General features: G+C 37.3%; 1 protein-coding gene across 5 annotated transcripts in view; it reads left to right on the forward strand.

Annotated features, from left to right (window-relative positions):
• Window positions 1–22,648, forward strand: part of LOC131049994 (uncharacterized) — a 70,723-nt gene extending 48,075 nt beyond the window's left edge. The window contains exons 5-6 of one of the 5 annotated variants that reach the window (XR_009106827.2): window positions 1,211–1,304; window positions 5,350–5,743. Coding sequence is in view for 3 of the 5 variants with exons in the window: in XM_057984115.2 (XP_057840098.1) it covers window positions 1,218–1,304; window positions 22,313–22,399 (174 nt within the window). In the remaining 2 variants the exon portion in view is untranslated. Of the gene's footprint in view, window positions 1–1,210; window positions 1,305–5,349; window positions 5,744–22,312 lie in introns of those variants that run through there. The other 4 variants (XR_009106826.2, XM_057984116.2, XM_057984115.2 and 1 more) reach the window with 4 other exon arrangements.
• The last annotated feature ends 706 nt before the right edge of the window (window positions 22,649–23,354 follow it).

Raw genomic sequence — 23,354 nt, forward strand, 5'->3', positions numbered from 1 at the left:
TATATATATAAGAACCAAGGAGGGGACATGACAATAAATGCATTACACAAATTTAAATATGGAAGAAGGGAACCATGCACTCACAAGAAACATTTACAGCTTGAAGATCCACTAATTCTGTAAATATTTCAGCAGAGTTTTTGCAAAAATTCTAGACTTCTTACAAAAATAAGGGAAAACCAGTCCCTTTAAATAGAATTCCAAAATTTGGATGAATGGCCAGGATTAACTAAAACAAGTGGCCCAGATTCATCCCCAAAAACATGACCACCCATACCTAGTTAATAAGGAGCATACCTCCCAACTAACTAACCAACTAATAGCTATAAAGCTGTCCCCCCAAAAAGTGCATTGCACGGAGCTCAAAACTGAAATTGTACTTTGGTAGTTGGGGAGAAATAACTAACTTTGGGAATGCACTTTTTATCATTCCAAAGTAGATATTTTCCCCTTTTACAATAAAAAATCACTTTCACCTTCTAAGTACCCTTTCCAAATGTCCTGGCCTGCAGCTCGCTCTGCCAGGACATTATCTTGGAACCTTAGGAAAATGGAACACACTTCATTAAGAGGAGGAAGAGAGGCAGAAATCCACTTGACTTTGTTGTTCTTTTGTTCAACAGACATTTTTTTGAGGCCAGTTGTCTGGAAATTATCAGATTTATCAAATTTCTGTTTTTTTGGATTTTCTATTCTAATACTTTACTAACTCCAATAAATTTGGCTATAAACCTGTTGTATACTAATTGAGTCATAATCAAGATTTTCTAAAACTCTGCTCTGTCCATATTGGATATAGTATCATATTGGTACTCATTAGGCCATGGCAACTCTAATTGAAGAAGCTTTATTGAAATTACAAGTAGAATTATATTAAAAACATTTTTCTTTCAATTCGTTTTATCTGTCACTGTTGTACTAGTGCAATTAGGTAAAGAACAAATGTGTTTCAATGGGAGTTTAAAACATGTATTTGTCTGAAGATCAAATAACATTGTGTGGTGCTCAAAGAGTGTTGTCTTAAATGATTGAAGTTATACAAATATTTTGTCAATTCAAAATGATAAAATGCCTGTAGATTTTGAAATCTTATTTTGAACTCTTCTCATCAGTTATACTTGAATGCTCTTAAGTCTATGTATACTGAGCAAGCGATGTAATCTTTTCATAGTAGTATTTGTTTATTAGTACTTGATGATATGGAATATAGCTTGCAGGTGAAGTTGATGTGCACATACTGTAAGCAATGCAAGGAAACAGAAGTTCCCGATCCATACTATGGTGGACCACAAGGTTTTGAAAAGGTGCAGAATTGATGTTTTTTCTGTAATCTTTTATTTATTTATTTATTTATTTGACAAAAGGCCAAGGCCTATAATATATTTATAAAGATAATAATGATTACAGTATATAATATTGAAGGGGAGATAAAACACCCTTCATTCTAGAAGACCAAAATTACTTTACACCTAAACTTCTAATTCTTCCTTAAGAGGATGGAAGATACGAGACATATGTGCCCCCCAAAACATTGTAAAAACATCTCAAACCAACCCATATGAGGAAGGAGGAGTTCTGTAATCTTTTATTAATTTGGCGTGTATTCATGATTTGAGTCATTAATGAAACTTATGGGAATTTGTAATAAATGTTATAAGTAAATGATTTCTATCATTTTACTTGGCAGTTAACTTCTAATTTGTTTATTATCTGATCAATTGCATGAAATAACCTTAGGTACCAGTGACAAACTCATCAAGACAGCCAATTGACTCCTGGACCTGGAAGTTTAATATTTAATGGACACAACCATAAAATCCTTCATCAAATCATTCTTAGGGGAGTGATTTGAACTATTTATAAAATTTACTTGAACTCCAATATGCACTTATATGCACATAAATGACTGTTGATGTGAGTATTTCACTTCGCCTGGGATACTGTTTATCCTAATTGTAATATTGTACCTGGTTGTTAAGTTTGCTTAGGACAATAGGAACTTTTAATTTCCCTCACCAAGGTTGCTAATAATGATATTTTCACCTTGACTTGAGGTACACGAGTGCCACCATTGCCTCATCAATTCTTGATGGATGGTAGTTAGGTGCTACCTCTATTTAATTAAGACCAAATTTGTCTTAGATTGAGCTAACTCACCTCCTAATTGGGAGTGATTGAGAGTTAAACTCATACCTCTTAGACGTATTATCTCCTCAATGCATGCATCCAAGAGGCCTATATATTTGAATGTTACTCTTTTTAATATGCTCCATTACATTGAGTATTTAGTATTTTTATTCTATAGATTTGTGATTAGCTTATAGGCATTAGGTCTTAGTTAGATTTGTTGTTTATGACAAATTTTAATGGCCATCTCTGTTAGAATTTAACTCGACATGTTGGCAATAGGAAATTTATGAGACATTCATGAACTTTTCTTTTGGCTTTCAAGATGTCCAATCTTAAGATATTCACGAGTTTCTAATAGATTATTAGTTTTAAAACTCGTGGACTCGCCATGGACTCGCGAGTCCATTGGTGGGCCGAGTCGACTCGCCAAGGACTCACGAGGCGAGTCCATCCCAAAGACTCGCGAGTTTTTTGAGTGGACTCATGCGAGTCTTTCACTTGGACTCGTGCGATTTAGGGAACACGCCCAACCATGATTTTAAGTGGTTTTTTTTCACTTTTTTCACTTATTTGGCATTGTTTCTTGGTGAAAACAGGTTTGTAGGGTTTGAAGGAGGAGAGGAAATTTAAAACAACCTCATTCTCTTCATCAGAATATATACATGAAATATAACATTTAAGTAAAAGTCGCATATATTGGCAGGATGTTTGAGAGTGGTTTCAGATCTCTAGGAGTTATAATGCAAATTCTAGGTTTTAGAAGATCTTTTAAATTTACGGACAGTCAAATTTTAGTAATCAGTAGGCTCCTATTAGAATTCTCTTGCTCTCTCTATCTCACTCACTTTATTTGCCCCAAATTTTAGACCTATCTATCTCCCTATCAATCTTCCTCTATCCTCGCTCTCTACCACTCTCTATCTCACTCTCTCCTCTCTCCCCCAAGATCTAGACCTATCTCTCTACCCCTCTCTCTCACCCTCAGACCCCAACAAGTGGTGCTATCCTCAACCCAATTTTGGTGAGCTGGAGAAGCCACATCAGACTCCTAGAACTAGACCCTCTAGTTCTATCTCTCCCTTGGTTTTCACTAGAGCTGGGAAGAGGAAGATGTAGTCTTCTCTTTAGTTTGTTCATTGTTGTTTTTCACATTTGGACATATCATTATATTTAATTTTGTAAACATTTATAAACTTATGCTACTATTATACATTTAAAAGTTTGAAACTATGAGTATGAATGATGAAATTTCAAATATTGAGTGTTTGGAGATCATATGACGTGTAATGTTTCAATTATGGCTCTTATGTTCTCTAAATGTATTAATTTATTTATGTTGGTTTTGTAAAACTGCGGTTTTGTTTTTGCGGAGTCCTTTTGCGAGTCTTTCACGAGTCTGAGTCCGAGTTTTAAAACTTTGGATTATTTATTTTGTAGTTGGCCTCATGACCTTGTTTTTAGGACACAATAAGACCTACATAATGAATGTTGGGTCAAAATGAGATACTTATCATTTCCTTTTGCATAATGAATCCTAGAAGACTTAAATTGCTGTGATGTCCCCTTCTAATTAGTCATCAATATCAGGTAGATTAGCCTATAATTCTGACCCTCGTAGGCTAATGAGTGTGCACAGAGGGTCTCTTTCAGTTGGTATCTACTCCAGGATTCAGTATGCTTTGGTTTGGCTTTCGTTTGGCATCATTTGGACTTCATTTGCTATAATTACTATTTATAGTAAGTCAGAAGTTGATCGAGAAGGACCTTTCTATTTTTAGAAAGAGCATATGGTCACATGGGGAAAAATAGGATGACGACATATCAAAATGTTAAGTATTTTGGGAGTTATTAATATTTTAGTGGCCAAATTAATATTAAATCATTAAATGGCTTATTATAAAGTTATAATTTAACTTTATAATTTCACTTAAAGTTGAGGGTCGAGTCATCATTGGAAGGGGCCAATTATTCAATTAATTTATGGAAGCCTAAGCTAAGGTATTTATTAAAGTATTGGAGTTAATGAAATGTCATTTCATTTAAATGTTTTTTTAAATGCCTTCTTGGAGAAGTTTGAACTTCTCTTGGAGACTATATAAACCTTGGAATGAGAAATTCGATTCATTATGTTTGATGATCATTTCTCTTGAATATTGTGAGCTTTGGAGTTTGTGGAGAGACAGGGGTTTCCTGCAGATTTTCAGAGATTTAGACATTGGAGAACATGCATTCTTCATTGTCGGAGCTGCCTGAGGCTGTGAAATACCATCTGAGGATAGCTTACAGGATTGGCTTCATCCATAATTCATCATTGTGCAGATTGGAGACATATTCACAGAGTTTTTCATCTCTTCTTGAATCAGCATATTAGAGGGTTTGAATGCTGTGATTAAGGAGGACTCTTGGCTTCATCCCAGGATTGTACGGCCTGCCTTTCAAACCCCATAGCTGCAGCAAAGGGGCAGTTAGCATAAAGGTGCGATTTTCATTGTGGAGGCTTTTAAAAATTGTGAGAGATTGAGGAAGGAGGCGGTCAGCAGTATAGAAGACTTGGACATCAAGAGCAAAGTGTTAGTCCATTCCATTGTGAGAGAAATCGATCCAAGAGGGGTTGCTTTTCACCAGGAGAAAATAAAAGAATTCAATACTTCACAAATCAGGTATGCATGTGTATACAAAGCCTACAAAAATTAATGATGCATATAATTAATGATTCCTGCCATTGATGTTTTCATTATCAGCTTAGTTTCAATTTCTAGAAATTTCTTATGTTATTATTTGCATTGCTTTTTATGAGAAAAAACCCCCAAAAAATCAGAAATACAATAAAAACCCAAAAACAAACAGTTTTCAGTGGTTAGAACTAGCTGGGGTTCTTACAATTGCAGATACAAACCTTATCAAGCCATGTAGTTTATTTTTCCTATACAAATCATGCTTACTATTATGTCCCTTGAGTACAATGGTAATTTCCATATGTGAATTTGACATTTTGGGAGCATTTCACACTCCTTGGAGAGTGCCAACTTTCATATAGACTTATATCCTATGTATTTAAGGTATTGGTTGTGTGGTCATAATTCTTATTTTGGGTTCTTTTTTTATTTTCCTTAACTTTGGTGGTTGTGCAAAATATAATTAAATATTAAAATTCTTGAAAAGTAAAAATTAAATGACAACTTATATTTAACTATTTAAAAAGGTGTTTTGCGTGTGCAGATAAATTGACGCTAGGCTCAAAGTGATGAAAAGTGCTCGCAAGGACACTATTAAGGAAATCTTCTTTTTTGAAAAAGCAACAGTTTAAGCAATTTTTTTTTTCTCAAAAAAGGCAACAAAAAAGGAAAAGATTCTTTTTCAAAAAAGCGGCAAAAGGATTTGTTTCCTTCTAAACTAGCTGCCAAAGGGTTATTAAAGGAGGTTAGGTTTTTAGAAGAAGGGTTACTGAGTTATTTGTCATTTTCATATACTTTGAGCAAGAACATGAGCTCTACATATTTCTTGAGGACAAATATCCTCTTGGAATACTAGTTTCAGGGACAAAACCCCTACTAGTTGCATACGGCGTTTTCACCTTGAGATCACATTTGTGCTGCAAGTGAAGTTTGTTCCAGTTGGTGCTGCAGATGGAGATTTTTGATGCGTTTTAAGTTTTAGCAGATGTTTGTTGCTCGTTTTTCTTGGTTATATTTACTTGAGTTTTCAAATGATTTGATAGTAAGATTTTGGTGTGTTTGGGATACATTTTCAGTTGTTAGGCTTGTTTGCTTTCACCAATGGATTGCTGTTTCAGCATCTAAAGGTGATTACAGAGTATTTTCAGTATGCATCAGTTTTGATTTGTACGAAGTTGTATCAGCACTATATCAGCCTCTCCCTTCAACTTTTCAATGCATATTTGATCTGGGTTGATAAACACACATTCTGGGTATGATATTCCTTCCTCTTTTTGAGGGATTCATTTATGTTACTGCAGCAGTATGATTTTGTAATCCGAATATTATATCAGACTTGTTCCAGCAGTATATTAATCATTTATGCTCTTTTGTAGTGCATTCATGCTTTTATTGTAAACATTAGATGGCTGCCGCTGGAGGTATATATTTGTATACAGTTTATTTGTAACTTTGGATGGAAGTATCACCAGAGATTTGTGCATTTTGTGTTTAAGGCTAATGGAATTGGGACCAAAAACTAATGGGAAGTGATGTTATTGGAGTTTAGGATAGGACCCTAGGTAAGTGTAATCGACAACATTTTAACAAGTAGAAAATTGTGAAAACTAGTGTGCAGATTGACAAGAAGATTTGTTGTGCAGCAATATAAGGTTTTGTATTTAAAATATCCAGATGAATAAGGCATTTAAGGCTTGAAGTGGAGGCATTAGAGCATTATTTGCACCCAAGGCATTGGAAATTGCTGAGAAAGACTTTAGAAGACATGGGAATCTGCAGTTCACTCCATGAAACTTGAGGGTGTTTAATATATGCACATTTTAGTGAAGATTGTTGACATTGAATGGTAGGTGGGATTCTATCTGTAAAAGAAAGCACAGTACAGAGGCATAGCATTTCAAGATTGCACCAATTCTTCAAATTATATTCAAGAAATGCACTAGTATTAGGTCTTTTGTCTCTTTGTTGACCTATAACAATGAAGGAAATATCAGTTTCTCTTGAATGATAAAAACTAAAAATTGGAGATTTAGCGTTGGTGCAAAGTTAATTTTGTCAAGTGCAGAAGTTAATGGAAGACTATTAAGTTTTTGATCATATGAAAGAATAAATCGATGACTCATGGAATACTATGATTGTAACAGTTATGATTGGTTATGACCAATTCAAAGTATGTTTTTTTACAAAATCTATTGTCTTGAGATTCAGATTATATAGGAAGGGTTTGCCATTGATCATGCATATTTAATGTCATACTTTGCACATGCTATTGTATTTTTTTATTTGTATTTCCAGTTTATATCAACAAAAACATAACTTCTGGAATGTGCACCCAGAGTTAGCATAATGCTTACTGGTGATGAGTAATAAGGTAACCAATAGAGAGTTAGTTGCAAAGTATGAAGAAAATATGGTGCAGATGCATTCTTCGAAGTTTTGAGAAATCTATCATTTATCTTTTCTCACCAATATTCATAACATATAGTTCAATAAGTGATGCATTATCAGTTGAACTTGACATCTTATTGCATTATGAGTTTCACAAATACACTTAAAAATCTTTTTCATGTTGATTGGGCTTTTGGAAATTACAACATTACCTTTTGCGGGTGAAGACTAAGAAAAACTTGATTGAAGATTGGAGGAAATGGAGGCATGAGGACATCTATCATCCCAAGCTAGCTTCTTGCACAAGGATGATTCATTGCACGAGAAGCACCTTTTCTATTTGTGTTTCTTCACAGAGAAAGGTGGGCTAGGATTTTCTTGTGTGTGCACTTGATGTATCTACGTTGGTTGAGGTTTTGTACAATAGAGGAGGAATTGTTTCCATAGCATTGGAGGGATTCAACACACTCAGAGGAGATGTAGACTCTTGGAGGAGAGTTGTTCTCTCATGTGCAACATTGAGGAGGGATTTGACACACTTGGAGGAGATGAAGAATTTTGAAGGAAAGTCGTTCTCTCATTGTGCAAGGAGGTTAGGGACACTTTGTGTTCTCTCATGTTGTTAGAGATTTATAGGTTCTACAGTTAGGATATCTGCTGATGGAGTTAGTCTAGCATTTCTTGGGGGAGCGGAGAGAATTGTTGAAGGAACTTCATCAAAGTCACTAGAAGGGTTGCTGCGATCAATTCTTGTAGTGTTCCACCCTTTGTTTAGAGTCATGTAATAAGAGGGGCAATGTTGGGTTATTACATTAAGTTTGTTTGTTTATAGTTTCATCAAAGTCTCTAGAAGGGTTGTTGCGATCAACTCTTGTAGTGTTCCACCCTTTGTTTGGAGTCATGTAATAAGAGGGTGAATGCTGGGTTATTACATTAAGTTTGTTAGTTTATAGTTTAAATTAGGTAGGTTAGTTTTGGGGAAGTTATTTCCATAGGCAGTTTTCATAGCAAAAAATAAGGCTTTTAAAAGCCAATTGATTGTAATGATGAAACATCCAATTGAAATTCAAGTGAGTATCAATTTCAGTTTTTCATTCTTATGTGAATCCATGGCATAGACAATTTCATCTTTTTGTGCTCTTGATTTCATCAAGTTAGCCTCAACACTAGCTCGATTTTTATTATTTGCTACTTTCTATTATACATTAGACTTCTTCCAAAAGCAATTAAAAATTGTTTGAAAGGAAAAGATAGTTCAAAGTGCACGCAAAAATCAGACCCCTTAGTCATTATGGCTAACTTTGTATCCATCAAGGTCCTACATGTCAAGTCATACGACCCTTGAATTTTCACACCACCATACTTTGCAAGTTAAGTGCTTTGAGGGTCATAAAAATACGTTTTAGGGCTAACAATGTTTTGTCAAGTTGTCATAAAAAATACCAAAAAAAATGTTAGCATATTACTTGTGTATTAATTCAATTCTTTTTGGCATGCCTATGTTGTAGCACATGATTTTTATAATGTGACTTTTCAAAAAAGTACTTTTTATTCAATTATTTATCATAGGAGTTACATGTCCTATGTTACACACTACACAAAGATGTTTCCCCACTCCCACTTGCTCTCCACATCATTGGGACGACAAGGTAGCAAGAGATGTCCCCTAGACATTCCCTATCTTGGAGAAAATTAGAAACATGCTATCTAGATGCTATTGACGTGGCCAAAGTCGGATTATCAACTCTTCGGTCAACACAGAATAGAATGCTACGTATCCTATCCTCTCTTGAATAAGGAAATCCCTAATGTTGTTCTAGATGATCAAAGGGGATAACCTTAAGGTTCCAAATGTTAGGTCTTGACTGCAGGATGACTCAACGGTTTGATGTGTTTTGCTGGTAGCATAGGGGGGCTTACGTTTACAACAAGCTGGCTTGCATCTGACGATGCTGATTCTCAGATTGGGAAAAATAAAAGCAAAAGAGAAGGGTTTAGGGATCCAAAGTGCAATGGTAGTAATGGCTGGCACTGCGGGTAGACAGATTTCGAATAAACCAACCCTTGCTTCGCCAGAGATATACTCACAACTTAACAAGGATAGTGCAAGCTCCAAGGGAATGAAGGATTTTTCAGACTGGAGGTACTCATTTAGGCATCCAATTTTGGTGCAGCCTAAGGCAAGTACCTACGTGTTGGTGTCTGTTTTATCATCTACCAAACATTAGAATAGGATACCCGAAGGTATTCTATCCTCTCCTGAAAAATCACTGTTGATTCCAAGGTCTATATGTGCGAACAAGCGACTTTAGTGGAATAGCTTCTTGGGTAGTGTATGCTGAAAATCTCAAGGGGGACTTATATTAAACAAATGTCTATTGAACTGTTGGACTTAGATAGATTTAGCAATTTTAGGCTCTCTTTTTTTTAAATTTTTTTGAGTTTTAGACTTTCAAAAAGGGAAAAAGGGATAGGGTTTGAGAAAGCTAATCTAATCCTACGAACTCTGGAGACGGTATCAACTGGGTGCTCTCGAGAAACCAAACTTTGCTTCGCCACACTAGGGACAACTACACAAAGCCGGTGCAATCTTCAATGGATTGTGCTTGTGATTAAGATGTTGGGATGCACAGAGGATGGGCTCAGACTAACTTTGCACGGTGAAATGGAAATCATACATTCACCAAAAGTATGAGCGGAGGTACACCATTAATTGACACTTATCAAATCTTTCATTCAAATTAACAACAATGAAAGCAAATCTAAATTAATTTTAACCAAGTGTTGTGGAAATTGAAACCATGCAAATCATTCAAACAATAGGGATTACAAAGCCTTAAGAGAAAGTGCACATGCAATATATTATCTGGAAATGACCTTACGCAACAATACATAAAAAACCTCACACTCTCCAAATGAGAGGAGGTAGCCTTATATAGTTTTTCAAAATAAATGAACGACCGAGATCAAATAGTGATCAAGGGCCAAGATTGAAAGCTATAAACCCTAATTAGGGTTTCCCAAAACACTATCAGCTTGAATGAATAAGAAAGTGACATGTGGCACAACTGCTAATCTCACTGAGGTGAGCATCCACTTTCCTCTTTCGCAGATTCGATGTACCTGGACACAATAAGCTTGACCTCCTCCATAGTGACACTTGGCAAACTGCTAATCTGGAAGTCGATGATGTCCACATCATCAGTACATGTGGCAAGGATGCTTTCCCACTCAACCGCTTGGGCAAGAAAGTTTTCATCGATGAAGAGAAAGTTTGCAATCTTCGAAAGATCGCCCTTGTCAATCATCCTTGAATCCTTGAAGAAGCTTGACTGAATCCTGGCTCTCAGGTTCTCTGCCTGCAAATGCTTCTCCCTTATACTCTCTTTCTTCCAGATCTCAGATGCTACATGAAACACCTTGCTCAAAATCTCCCTGACACTCTCCTTTGTCTCAAAGCACTTGGTCTTAGATTTCTTCAAAACTTCAATTCGGGTGACCAAGGCATAGTACCAGGTGTTGAAGTCATACCTATCTCCAGCCTGTAGGACACTTGCATCCACTAGACTTCTCTTCGACAAGCCTCGGATAACCTTCAGATGCGGAAGTATTTCATATTGAATTTCCTCCACGTCCTCCCAATTGGTAGCTAGATCCTGAATACGGCCGACCAGCGAAGAGGCTGACTCATGTGCTGACACTAAATTTCCCACCAGTATGTCAGCATGTGTTGAAGCATCTGAAATCCACTCCTTGGTCTGTGTGAACGTGCCCTTCATATCCTCATAATCCTTCATCAATTCCTGCTGAAGAGGCTGTGAAGGGGTAACCGAGATCTCATGGTTAAGTGGTCTGGTAAGATGGAGAACATACTTCCTCCATTGCTGATTTTCTTCTTCAACCTTCTTTCTCTTCTCTCTCTCATGAGCTAAACTTGCCTTCAGGGTGTTACAAGAGTCATCGAAATACTGGACCTGTTGGTCTTGGGTGGGCTTACCCAGCTCTATAGTTGTGATCTTGTAATCATCTGCGACAATATTGTCCCTAGTTTTTCCTTCTTTAGGCACCGCTATTTGGACTGTCCTGAATCCTGTACTGTCTCTCTGAATCAAAGAAAACTTTCTGGTAGGCTTGGGTGGTTTAGCTATAGCTGGCTCATTCACCTTCTCCAGAAATGCTGCTATGATTTCTTCAGAACAAGCCTCCTTGGGGACCTTAGCCTTTATTCTTTCCCTTAGCCAATCAGGGATAGTTGATTGCTCTACAGTATTCTGATCAAATCCATCATTTGTCCCTCCTGGGTTTGCAACTATGCCATCTAAGAAGACTATGGGAGATGTAGGCGTTTCAATTTGCTCTTTGTCCGGACTTTGGACAACTTCCTTCATTACATCCTCAATTAAAGGAGAAGGCACTCTTACTTCATCATTAACCATGCATATGTCCATCTCCTGCTCCTCAATTGCATTCTGATCAAGTACGATAGAAGCAACACTTAGGATGGACTGGCCTTTGCTGGACTCCCTTCTTTCCCCTACAATCTTCTTTCCTTTGACCTTTACGGAGCTTCCAACTAACTCCTTCCTCTTCCGAGACCCAACACTTTCTGGATCCCGGGCATTACCTGCAGAGGTACAAGGATTGGAGGATAAAGAGTCATCCACTCACATCAATTCATAGGTCAAGGCCACACCTTTGGACTTTAATTGCCTTGTCCTTTCAGATATCCACCACCTAGAATACTCAACCACCGTCCTCATGGGGTCGGCTAGATCTGATTTCTCTCTCTCTGCCCAATCTATCAAAACTAGGGGTTCATTCTTCATCTTTTCAAAGCCCGACTACTGAAGCTCAAGGCTATCCTCTACTTGGTCAGCAACTTTGAATACCTCTATTGCTCTTACCATGCTCAAAGGAATCCTCGACCAAAATCTCTTCCTGATCTCGAAACTATCGGCTGCGTTAGCCCAATAATCTTCTAGATCAGCCTTGTGTTCAAATGTCATTCCTTCGACCCTCTTTATTCTGTGGAATGGATCGAAATTCCTTCTTGCCTTGTACTGATAAAAGGGATACCAGGCCAGCTCCTTCTCAGCAGTCGCAGCAGCTTGTGACGATGGACATGTTTCCAGGCCATCACCAATTGTAAGAGAGGAAGTTCCTGCCTTCTTCTGTTTATCCCTTTGAATCGCCATATACCCCTCCAATTGCCTCACAACCTTGAGTAACACAACTCAGTTGGTAGGGTAAGCTGGAAGCTTATAGGGAGACCCAGAGAATCCCTGAATTCTAAGGTAAGTGAACTTTGGATATTGGATATACCAATATCCGAATCGACTGATGAAATCCATAGACTCTTGAGAGAGTCTCTGGTGCATTCCACCTTGCAGCGTCCGCATGATGTGCGTGAGGAAGGTATCATTCACTCTTTTAAAATGGAACTTTTCTTCCATGTGGAGCTGGGGATAGCAATCATAGACTGGAAATTGGTTCTCTTTGTTCCCTACTTCTCCTTTGCAAGTGAGACCTCGGTATCTGTAAGTTCTGGCCAAGGAATAAAACAGGTACAAGCTCATGAAGAAGGTCCTATTTGCTTCTAGGTTCCTCAGCTGACCATCCAAGTTGTCACTTATCATCCGGGCCCAGTCTATCATTTTTACTCTGTTCATTATTTTATTAATGAACTAATACATCCAGGGCTCGAATGGAGCACCTTGAGGATTTCCCATTATCCTGTTCAGCAGAATGATCATGTCTCCAATGTCTTCCTTGAAGTATGCTCTCACTAAGCTCGTCCTTTGAAGTTTGGAGGCGCCTTTCCTTGGCTTGTCTAGCCAGGAATGGTTGACGGTGGCGTCATACTCCTCCAAGTGGTCTTGATACATGCTATCAGCTTCATCCTTTGTCACATACACCGTTTTGTGATACTCTGGGATCTTGAAGGCCTCTCTGATGGCCTCATCACTGATGTTCGCCAACACTCTTCCATCAGGTGCAACAATCTCCTTACTGGTGGGGTTGTAATGCTTAGCACATTCAACTACTAATTCGGTGCATTGCATGGTGGGGAGAAAACCAACAGCATGCACGATGCCACTCTTCATCATCTTTCGTGCGGTTATGGTAGGCACAAGGTTGTCCAGACCAAACATCCGCTTCTTAAATTCCCTCAAATTGATGTGTCCGAGGTTGGTGTCGCTAACATTTTTCCACTTCGAAGTCATCCTTGATTCAGGAGGAGCGTCTTTATCCACTTGAAATTTCATAGTGCCTAAAATCTGCAAGTAAACAATGAAGCTTAAGTTAGAAATTAATTCGTGAATTGAAGAAAATAAGGGCTGCGAGTGGCTAAGTGTTTGAAAATTTCATTTTATTCTCGTACTTCGCCATAAAAATTGGATTTTCATCTGCCAACTCTTCAATCCTAAGGATGATTGTGATCATAAATCAACACCAAGTGTTATAACTTCGAAAACTTTCTTATACTTAGTCAAAAAAAATGATTTTCCTCCACTAGAAATTCGAATAAATTCACTAAAAATCATTTTCCATAACTCTGAAAATACTCATAAAATACACAAATCTGCATCATAAATTCAATTTCACCTTCGAATAGATTGAAGTAAGGCTGGAAAACTCTTTAGAACACTCAAAAAGGATTAGCTATTCTTTCTTATACCAGCTGGCTTCACTAAAATATCTGTGAATGCTTTGTCTCGAAGTTCGCCCAACTACAAGCAATATCAAAATTTTCTTCAGATGAACTCCAATCTGCCAACACTTTACTATGCTCTCCTCAAAACTTCGTACTTCTTGGTGTGTAAAAGTGAAGTTACAAATGAAGTATATGCAAATAAAGTTGAATTCCCAATTAGAAACACGCAAAATCCTCCACCTCATATTTCTAATTCTAACTCGCATTTTGGGAAAATGTTGTCATCTTCTTTAGTTCGAAAATCCTTCAATTATACAAGTTTCTAATTTGTTTTCAGTTGGTTAATTCGAACTAGGCTCATAAAAGAATATCTTCCAAAGTTTCTAATTTAGAACTCAGTTAGAAAATCCTCTTGATTTTGCAAAATATCTACTTTCCAATTTTAATTTTGAGTTTCCATTTTGACTTTCCAATTTAATAATCTTTGAAATCTCTTTTTTTTTCAACTTTCTAATTTGATTAGGAGTTCGATTTTCTTGGAAGATTTGATGACATCACTCAAAATTTTATTGACTTTGTTTGACTTTCATGTTTGGGCGGACTTTTGGAGGCTCTCTTCATGGGCGGCCTTTCTTCTTCTTACCATGCATGGCGGACTTTTATGGCTCCACCATCTTCTTTATCAAACCTGGGCGGACTTTCATTACCTCTTCAAGGCATAGGGTGGAGTTTTAAGAGGGTCTTCAATCATAATTAGCACCTTGGGTGGACTTTTGATGCATCTCTTAAGGCGGACTTTGACACTTCTCCATCAAGGTGGACTTTCCAACTCCCTCTCCAAGGCGGACTTTAGGAGGGCGGAGTTTAATGTTACCTTAAGTGAGGCCTAGGGCGGAGTTTATGCTCCCTTCATAGCCTCTTTAACATATATGGCGGACTTTGACATCTTGTTAACAAGGGCGGAGTTTGAAGGCTTCTCCTTGGGCGGACTTTGATACATATCCTAGTCAATGCAAACTTTTGGACTTACTACCCAAGGCGGAGTTTAGGAACATCTCTACATGGCGGACTTTGAGGGGTCTTCAACGTTGCATCTATTTCCTTGGGCGGAGTTTAGGAGGGTCATCAAGGAGGGCGGAGTTTTGGAGACATGGCTACCAAGGCGGACTCCTCAAGCATTTCCTAGGGCGGAGTTTTCAAACATCTCCTCCAAGCATGGCTGACTTTGGAAGGCCTTCACCCCATCCTCTTCAAGGCAGACTTTGGATGTTTCTCAAGGCATGGCGGAGTTTAGAGCTCCCTCTTTGTGGCCTCTTTAACATGGCAGACTTTTTGAAGGTGACCCCACCTAAGGCATAGAGTGGAGTTTTGGAACATCTCTACAAGGCAGACTTTGAGCTTTCCCCATGATAGGGCGGACTTTTGAATGACCTCTCCATGGGCGGACTTTTGCTTTCCCTTGATCATGGCGGACTTTGGTGGCTTCCAATCATGGCGAACCTTGATCATCTCCCCAACATAGCGGACCTTTGCTTGGGCGGACTTTCTGAGCACCTGCCATAACACTCAACCTTATCCATTAGCCATACTAAAAAAAAATTTGGGAAAATTTCAAAATTTCACATTTTAACCAAATTTAACCAGGTTAACTTGAAATTTGAAATCCATACTCAGGGAAACCATCTGAAGCAATGTGACCCCTAAAATGTAGGGAACTGGCTTTTTAGGTCAAAACTTGGAAATTTTGTGTCCCGGTCACGGCAGGTGAGTGGCATCAGTGCAAACCCTAGATTCCCATTCTGAAAAAGCAAAAAGCAGACATCCCTAAAAAATAGGAAAAACTTTCTAAAAATAGCCATATCAGAGATCGGGCTAAAAACACCAAAAACGAAACTTCCTAAAAAATAGGAAAAAACAAAAAAACAAACTTTCTAAAAATAGAAAGTTGTCCAAATTCGTCCAAATCAATTGCGATCTTCGTTCTTTGGCCTTTCTAAGCACTTTGGCGGTGTTCACACTCTGGAATCACATGGTTTGCAAAAATTAACTTTCAATCCTTAGGACCTGAGTTGCTCAAAACTGGGCAAGGCTTGGCAAAACTGAAGCGGAAGGCCACAGGATACTAACAAAAACCCTAGAAAGTAGGAAAAGAGAGGGTCCCCATTTGCAATGGGGCGATTTGTGAAAAAGGTCACAACACTACGGTTGAACTAAGAACAACTTTAGGTTCAGACTAACCATACATGGTGGCCTACAGTCAACATGCCCCCAATGGTATGAACCTGAAATGCATCAAATACCCCCCCACATTTCACCATTAAAATCATTAAACTCTACTTATCCAGCTGAAGAAACCATGCAAATGGAAGAAAACCAAAATAACAAACACCAGACTTCAATGTTCATATATTGATTTCAATTATCATTACAACAACTATTACAACAGTCCTATTCTACTCCTAATTTGCTAATTGCATAACTATTCTAACCTCTAACTCCTAAAAAAATCTAACCTTCTAACCCTTGACAAAGAGAGGCGCTGGCCTTTTATAGATTTTACATTTCAGATAAATGGTCAGGATTGACTACATCCAATGGCTGCGATTGGCCTTCTAGAAGCCTGGTAGCTTTAACCCATGCCTAGTAACTTTTAGTTGTCCTCCCAACTACCTCCTTATCTACCAACAACTATTTGACATCAATTTGGTCAACCAAGTAGCGGAGGAATAACTGATCTGTGTACCCTTGTTTTATTTTGCATTAATAAGGGGCCCACATGTGGTTATTTACATTAAAACAGTTCAGTTTTACAAAATTGATTTTCTGGAATCAATTCCAGTTGTGTATTTCTGAGTATGCATACATTTGTAGCATTCTATGTATTCTTCTATCTTCAATCTTGCAAGTGCACTTCAACTTGCTGTCCGGTGGTGGCGCGTATCTCTATGCTTTGTTTTTAGCTCTGTGGTGCGCTCTTCATTGGCAGCGCTTTGTGATCACCATTTTGATATTGCACACTACATCTTTGCTTCCCGACATCAATCACAATCATGTCTTCAATCTGTGCTCTAGGTTGCCACCTAAGCTCTTTCCAGTGACATCGATTTGCACAAGCGAGTTCAATCTGAATTAATCACCTCAAAAAATTTAAGTAAATTTAACAAATAAGTGTCGTTAAGGCAACACCAAGCTTTGAAAATGAAAGATGTTTGCTTTTCAAACAATTTGAATCCCCTTTCCCTCATTTCACTTTTTGATTTAAAATCGCGCCACTTAAAGGGAAAAGCTAGGCTTTGAGAGGCAAAATGCGAAAGACACTTACCAACTTTTTAAATGCCCTTTAGCCCTTTGTTGAAGAAAACTCGACTTTGCAAGCCAAATTGCGAGTTTGAATGCTCTTTTATTTTCTTTTTCGCCCCACAATTTTTATTTCATCTTTTCACTTGTTTGGGAACTACGGGAGAAATTTGGGTTTGCAAGGGAGAATGAGTGAATTTAAGTTTAAAAACATCTCCTTGTAATGAATTTAAGTTTAAAAACATCTCCTTGTAATTTCAGTTTTCACACCCTACTTAAACTTTATTCATCACTTCATTACTTGGTCACTAAGGGAAAATTTTGGTTATTTTAGAGAAATTGTGAAAAGTCAACTCCTCCTTTTCTTCTTTTTCTTAGCCGATTTGAAAAAAGGGGGAAAACTCAGCTTGTGAGGTAAACTGCAAACACGAGCCCTTGCATTTTAAAACGCTTTTTCATCTTTATCTTTTAACTTGCTACTTAGCCATCGAACCCTTTATTTTACTTGGCTCACCTTTCACTCTTTGAAGGGGAAATGCCGACATTTCGAGAAAAAATGCAAATTGCACCAAAGCGCTCTTCCTCTTTTCATATTTTATTGACTCCCCCCTTTCTTTTGTTTTATACTTATTTCAATAGGGAAAAGTTCGGTATTTTGTGGCCCAATTTGGAGGGCATAATAGCAACGTGATTTTGGCCTTTTAACACCCGAGCTTTCTGAGGCAAATCGACTTCTTTTAATGAACTTCGAACTTTATATTGGTCCCACCTCTACTTTGTTTAATTCATCATATCACCACTCGAATGGGAAATTTAGGTGATATAAGGCCCATGTGCAAATAGAAACCCCTCATACTTTAAAATGCCCCCACTTTCATTTTATTTCACCTTGCTGAATAAAGGCCTTTAATTGGGCCTTTTCTCGGCTTTGCAAGGCAAGATGATATAAAAGGATTTCATCATTTTCCATTTAAAATGAATGCTTGAGCTCTCATTTTGGATTTCGGCCTTCGTCACCGATCACTTGGGAATATTATCGGGGTATTTTCGGCTTTGCAAGGCATGATGAAAGGCAAACTGAATCAACCTCCTAAAAATTGCGAGAACTCTCCTCTCTCAGCAGCTTAGGGATTCATCTTAGGGCTTAGTTGGCTTGAAAGCACTCGCGTGAAGCATTTTAAGGTATTTCTTGGGGTTGAAAGGCGAATTCATAAAACCTGCACCTTGTATTTTGGCCACAAAGTCGCAAGATTTTACTTTCCTCGCCCTTTGCCTTGGCTTGGGGATTTTCAGTGATTTTATAGAGGAAATGAAAAAATCGCAATTTGCAGCGAGAAGAAAAAGTTCGAACTTCCCCTATTTGTGCTTCTACTTCTATGCTTTAAGTGCTTATGTCGAAGGACCTAGGCTTTTTATCAGCATTTTGAGGCGATATGAAAATGATTTCTCATTTTCAAACTTTCATTGGACTCGACTTTGCCTTATCGCAAATCTCTCGGTGCTTGAAGGCGAATGGGATGACATAGCAGATAAAGAAACGATTTTGCCAAGCTGCGCGCTTTGACCTCGACCCTTTCAATGTTGGCCTCGGGCAAACTTCAGCCTTCCTCGCAGATTGGCAGACTTATGGCAGGGGGTCCCTGTTGCGGATGGGGCGTGTAGGGCTACGCACAACAGATGCCATCCATGGGGGTGGGATTTCTATACATCCTCGAGAGGGATGAGGATGTTTGAAACCTTCCTTGAGTGTCTTGACTCTTGAGGATGGTTGGACACCAGACATCAAAATCACATTTAAAAAAAAGGATTTTTGTTTTATAACAAAAAGTAAAAAAGGGCGTGGGGGGTCCACAAGCCCTCCTACCCGCTATTTTTTTATTCAACTATTAGAGATTTTTAGATTAAGTTTTGGTCGAATCTTTAAAAAGTCATTTTTTGGACACTTCGCAGTAGACGTGTTATTTTGACGAGTTGCATGATGAGTCATGCCTTCAAACCTTAGTTATAGATAGTTAAGTGTCCATTTTACATTTCTAAAAAAAACCGGAGGTCTTATGATATTCCATGTGACGGCTACATGTTGACAAAGTTAGCCCTAACAACTACTGGTCTCTCTCCCCTAAACTCACTACCCTAAAACAATATCTTGCTACTGATTTGTTTGTTTCTTATTTTTTTGCAGCTGAGGAAAAATATGAGGAAAGAAGAGGAAAGGTCAAAAGAAAAAGATTATCAGTCATTTTTGGCATCTAGGATCATCGAAATGAAGGCCACACTCGCTTTAGTTTTTTTTCATATTTTTTTGGTTTCGTCAAATATCTTAGGTTTTTTTTTTTCCTTTTTTCCCTTCAATGTGTTGTCTTAATTAAAATGAACAATAGTAATTAGTATGAAATGGGAATGAGGAAATGAATGACACTGTGGGTGAAGCTAAACCAAATGTTGGGGTTTTTTCGAAAATGCAAGCACTATTGCACCGAATCCTTTTTCATGCCCTTCAACAATTGTCAATGAAATGCAAAATCCCCTTTCAAAAACTAAGGGAGTTACAACAGAGTTGTGCAACATTTATAAGGTGAGCTTAGACATGGAATCAGGTTCTATAAGGACATAACTTTGGAAGACGGTTGAAATGGCTGGATTTCAAGGGGAGAGTAAAGTGAAAATGGAAGGTGTATTAGTAGAATGTGTTCTGAAGTATTCCAATGCATCATCTGTTGCTAATAGGGATGTGAGAGGAGAGGGTTCTAATAGAGGAAAGAGGAAGGCCTCTACTATTGATGGTTGAAATACAATGGAAAATTTATTAAATTTGCGTGCATGAGAGGATATCAATAATTCAATAACTAAACTCTTTTATGTCCATGCCATTCCATTTCATGTGGTTTGCTTTCCATAATTCGAAGACATGTCAAAGAAAACAAACACAATTGGATTTTCTTATCCCCCCTTGAGAACAGAGATTGTGTGCATCCACCCTCAACAAACAATATTCCAAGGTGAAAATATTGATGGACATGAAACAAACATGGATTAGTATAGTTTGCTCCATTATCATAGATGGGTGGATAGATATTCAACATCGACTATTGATTAATATTGTTGTTGCATGCTTATGGCCCCTACTTTCTTAGAACTATCGATCGCTCTAAGAAATGCAAGGATGCAGAATTTCAAATCTTGAACGAGGCCATATAGGGGATTGATCTTTCTAATGTTGTGCAAATTGTAATCAATTTAGCTCTTATTTATAAGCTAGTTCGCTTGATAGAGTAGGAACACTTATATTTGTTGGACCCCGGTGTTCATGCATTGAAAAACATTAGAAAAATAAATTGGGTGAAGATAGTGGTGGCTGAAGCTAGAGATATACAAATATTTATATGTAACCACCAAATATCACTTATATTATTTAGAATTTTTAAAAGAAGGCATTCCTCAAGCAAGTGAAAGCCAGATATGCTAACTATTTTATTTTTCTAGAGGGGATGTTGGAGGTGCAGTAGGCTTTAAAATCCATGATAGTTTTTGGAGTGCAAAAATTGAGCTAAACCAAACTGATACGGAGGGAAGAAGGTGAGACAAAAGGTACTTGATGCTTGGTGGTGTACCATGAGGTAGGAAATTCAATATTTTTGCTAAGTTACTTTTAGTTTTAAAATATAACTTCTAATTTGTTATTTCAATTTGATAAATTTTAGCATTCAATTTTACTTGTTTCTAAAATATTGTTCATTAATTTTTAAATGATGCTCACAAATATATTTACTCTATTATATCACTTATTGTGAGGTAATAAAGTATGCCAATACAAAGTCTCCTAGCCATGGAGAGATTTATGAGACGTTTGATAACATACTTGACTAAATGAGGCAAGCAATTTGTGTTAGAGAGTTTGAATTGCATTTTTATGATGAGCATATTAGGCCTACTGTCACAAAGAGGGACACAATGAACATCCCACTTCATATGGTTTCCTATGCCCTTAATCATAGGTGGTATGCACCTAGACTTGATAGAGTTCCTCCTGATGATGATGAGATAAATGAGGGGTTTATAAATGCCCTTCAGAAGATCTATAAAACTGAGGATGTAGAAAGACTTTGAGAGCAGTGGATTTAATTTTTCATCAGGGTCTTTCATTCAACAAATTAGACGCAAGGATGGATAGGCCCATTCTTGCTCAAAACGATTGAGTTGAATGGTGGACATGACATGGGATGGATACACTAAAGACAAGGCAGTTTGCCATTCATGGACTCATTGTCTGCTATTTTTTCTTTTTTGTAAAGAGGAACTAATCCACCTACAACTTCATCTACTTGGTCAAGAGGAATGGGCATACCTCTAAATGAGCAAAGAATCTAGTTGCAATTCATAGTGCATTTCAACGTCAAGATTGATATGCTTTTGGGTATCAACTCCAGCTGCATGTTGGAATGTTGATCATGAAGATACTAGATAGATTGACTAGGAGGAGGTGCAACCAGGATTAGTTAGGATTCCATTGGATGAGTCATAACTTGATATACATAACGGGTTAGAGTCAGAGGCCTCTTTTGATATTGATATCCCAAATGAAGCATAATTATGCATTTTCCTTTTGATGTCAGACAATGAAACTTTGAAATCAAATATTTGTATTATATTTCTGCTGTACTTTAATCAATGAACATGCTTGCTGCTATACTTTTTGATACATTGGATGAATTATGAATGTTTGAACTTAAATTTTGATGTCATATGGCCATACTTATAAAACCTTGGCGCTCTCTCTTCCTCTCTCTCTCTCTCACACACACACACACACATGCACACACTATTATATATATATAGTTTTTGAGAGGAATTTTTTTATAAGTTGCCTATGACATCAAAATTTAATTTTAAACATCATAATTATGACTGCCATCCCAAAATGTGTTCCAACCCTCATCCGAAATGCCATGGAACATAGATCACAACTAATAGCCTTGAAGTAAAAAATATCGTCTTTAATGACCAATGCAGTCAATTATTAGGCCCCTCTACGATTTATTATTAAGCAATATGAACTGATTGATACTCTTACTACATTTGCTGTTCATAAATATAGTATTTGACATTGTACTGACATCAACTGCAGATTTTCTTTTGAATTTAAATAGAAATTTTATCCTCGGTGCAGGTTTTAGACATTCTGAAAGATGCTTGCGATTCATTACTCGATGAAATTGTTGAAAATCACTTTAAAGGTGTTTCTCTAGGTTCCTGATGAGAGCTGTGCTATCATTCTTTTATTATAAGGTGACACATTGCTTATCTATTATGGACCGTTCAGTGGAAGATAATTGGAAATCTTTTTGTCTTGTTGGTTGCGGTTTTCCATCACTTGGCAGAAAAAGTAAAAAATAAATCTTCCCGATTTGTGATATTACTATATTTCACAGATTCCATAAACATTTGATTAAATGTGTTATTATTTTTATAGGCTATTCAGAGATTATTATGGTTGTCGTGTGAAGTCTGTTCTTGGAAAATTCTTGCTTGCCATTTTTTATCATTCATGTGAATTTTAGTTATCTTTTGCAGATTCGTTGAGAATCAAAATGTGTTCGAATTCATGATCGGATAACAAAATGGGTTAAATTCACTTCCTTACAAAGTCCCGGATGTTAATTAGGCATTTCAAAGCTCACCACTTTGATATCAAGAAACTATTTTGTGATAACTTCCCACTACCCATAATAAGTATATTTAAAATTCTCATTAACAGGAAGATTCTTTAAGTTTGTATAGAAAGGGCATGCATGGGCAAAAACTTGAACGCATTCACTGCATTTGACAAGTCACCCTGTTTTAGTGTGCAATTTTCTTTCTTTGTGCATTCCTCACCTCCGTTGAAATATCTGAGCTATACGTAAATTATTTAGTTAAACCAAGCTATATTTATATTGAATTTTAGTAGAAATAGAAATGGGATGCTGCCTCTGCCAGATTAATTCAAATGGGTTAAAATTATACACTGTTGCAATATATGTTCTGATATTAACTATTTTACATAATTTACCTGAATTTTTCAAGATGACTTGGATCAATTTCTTGCATTACGGACAACCATGTAGGCAAAGTCAACCCTAGTATTCTGTGAACTCGTCAATACATTCTAAAACGAAGATTTTCATAATCAAACTGCGATGCGTAGCTCTTTGGGACCAGTCAGTCATCTA

Source organism: Cryptomeria japonica, chromosome 9 (genome assembly GCF_030272615.1).
Source record: "Cryptomeria japonica chromosome 9, Sugi_1.0, whole genome shotgun sequence".
NCBI classification, from domain to species: domain Eukaryota; kingdom Viridiplantae; phylum Streptophyta; class Pinopsida; order Cupressales; family Cupressaceae; genus Cryptomeria; species Cryptomeria japonica.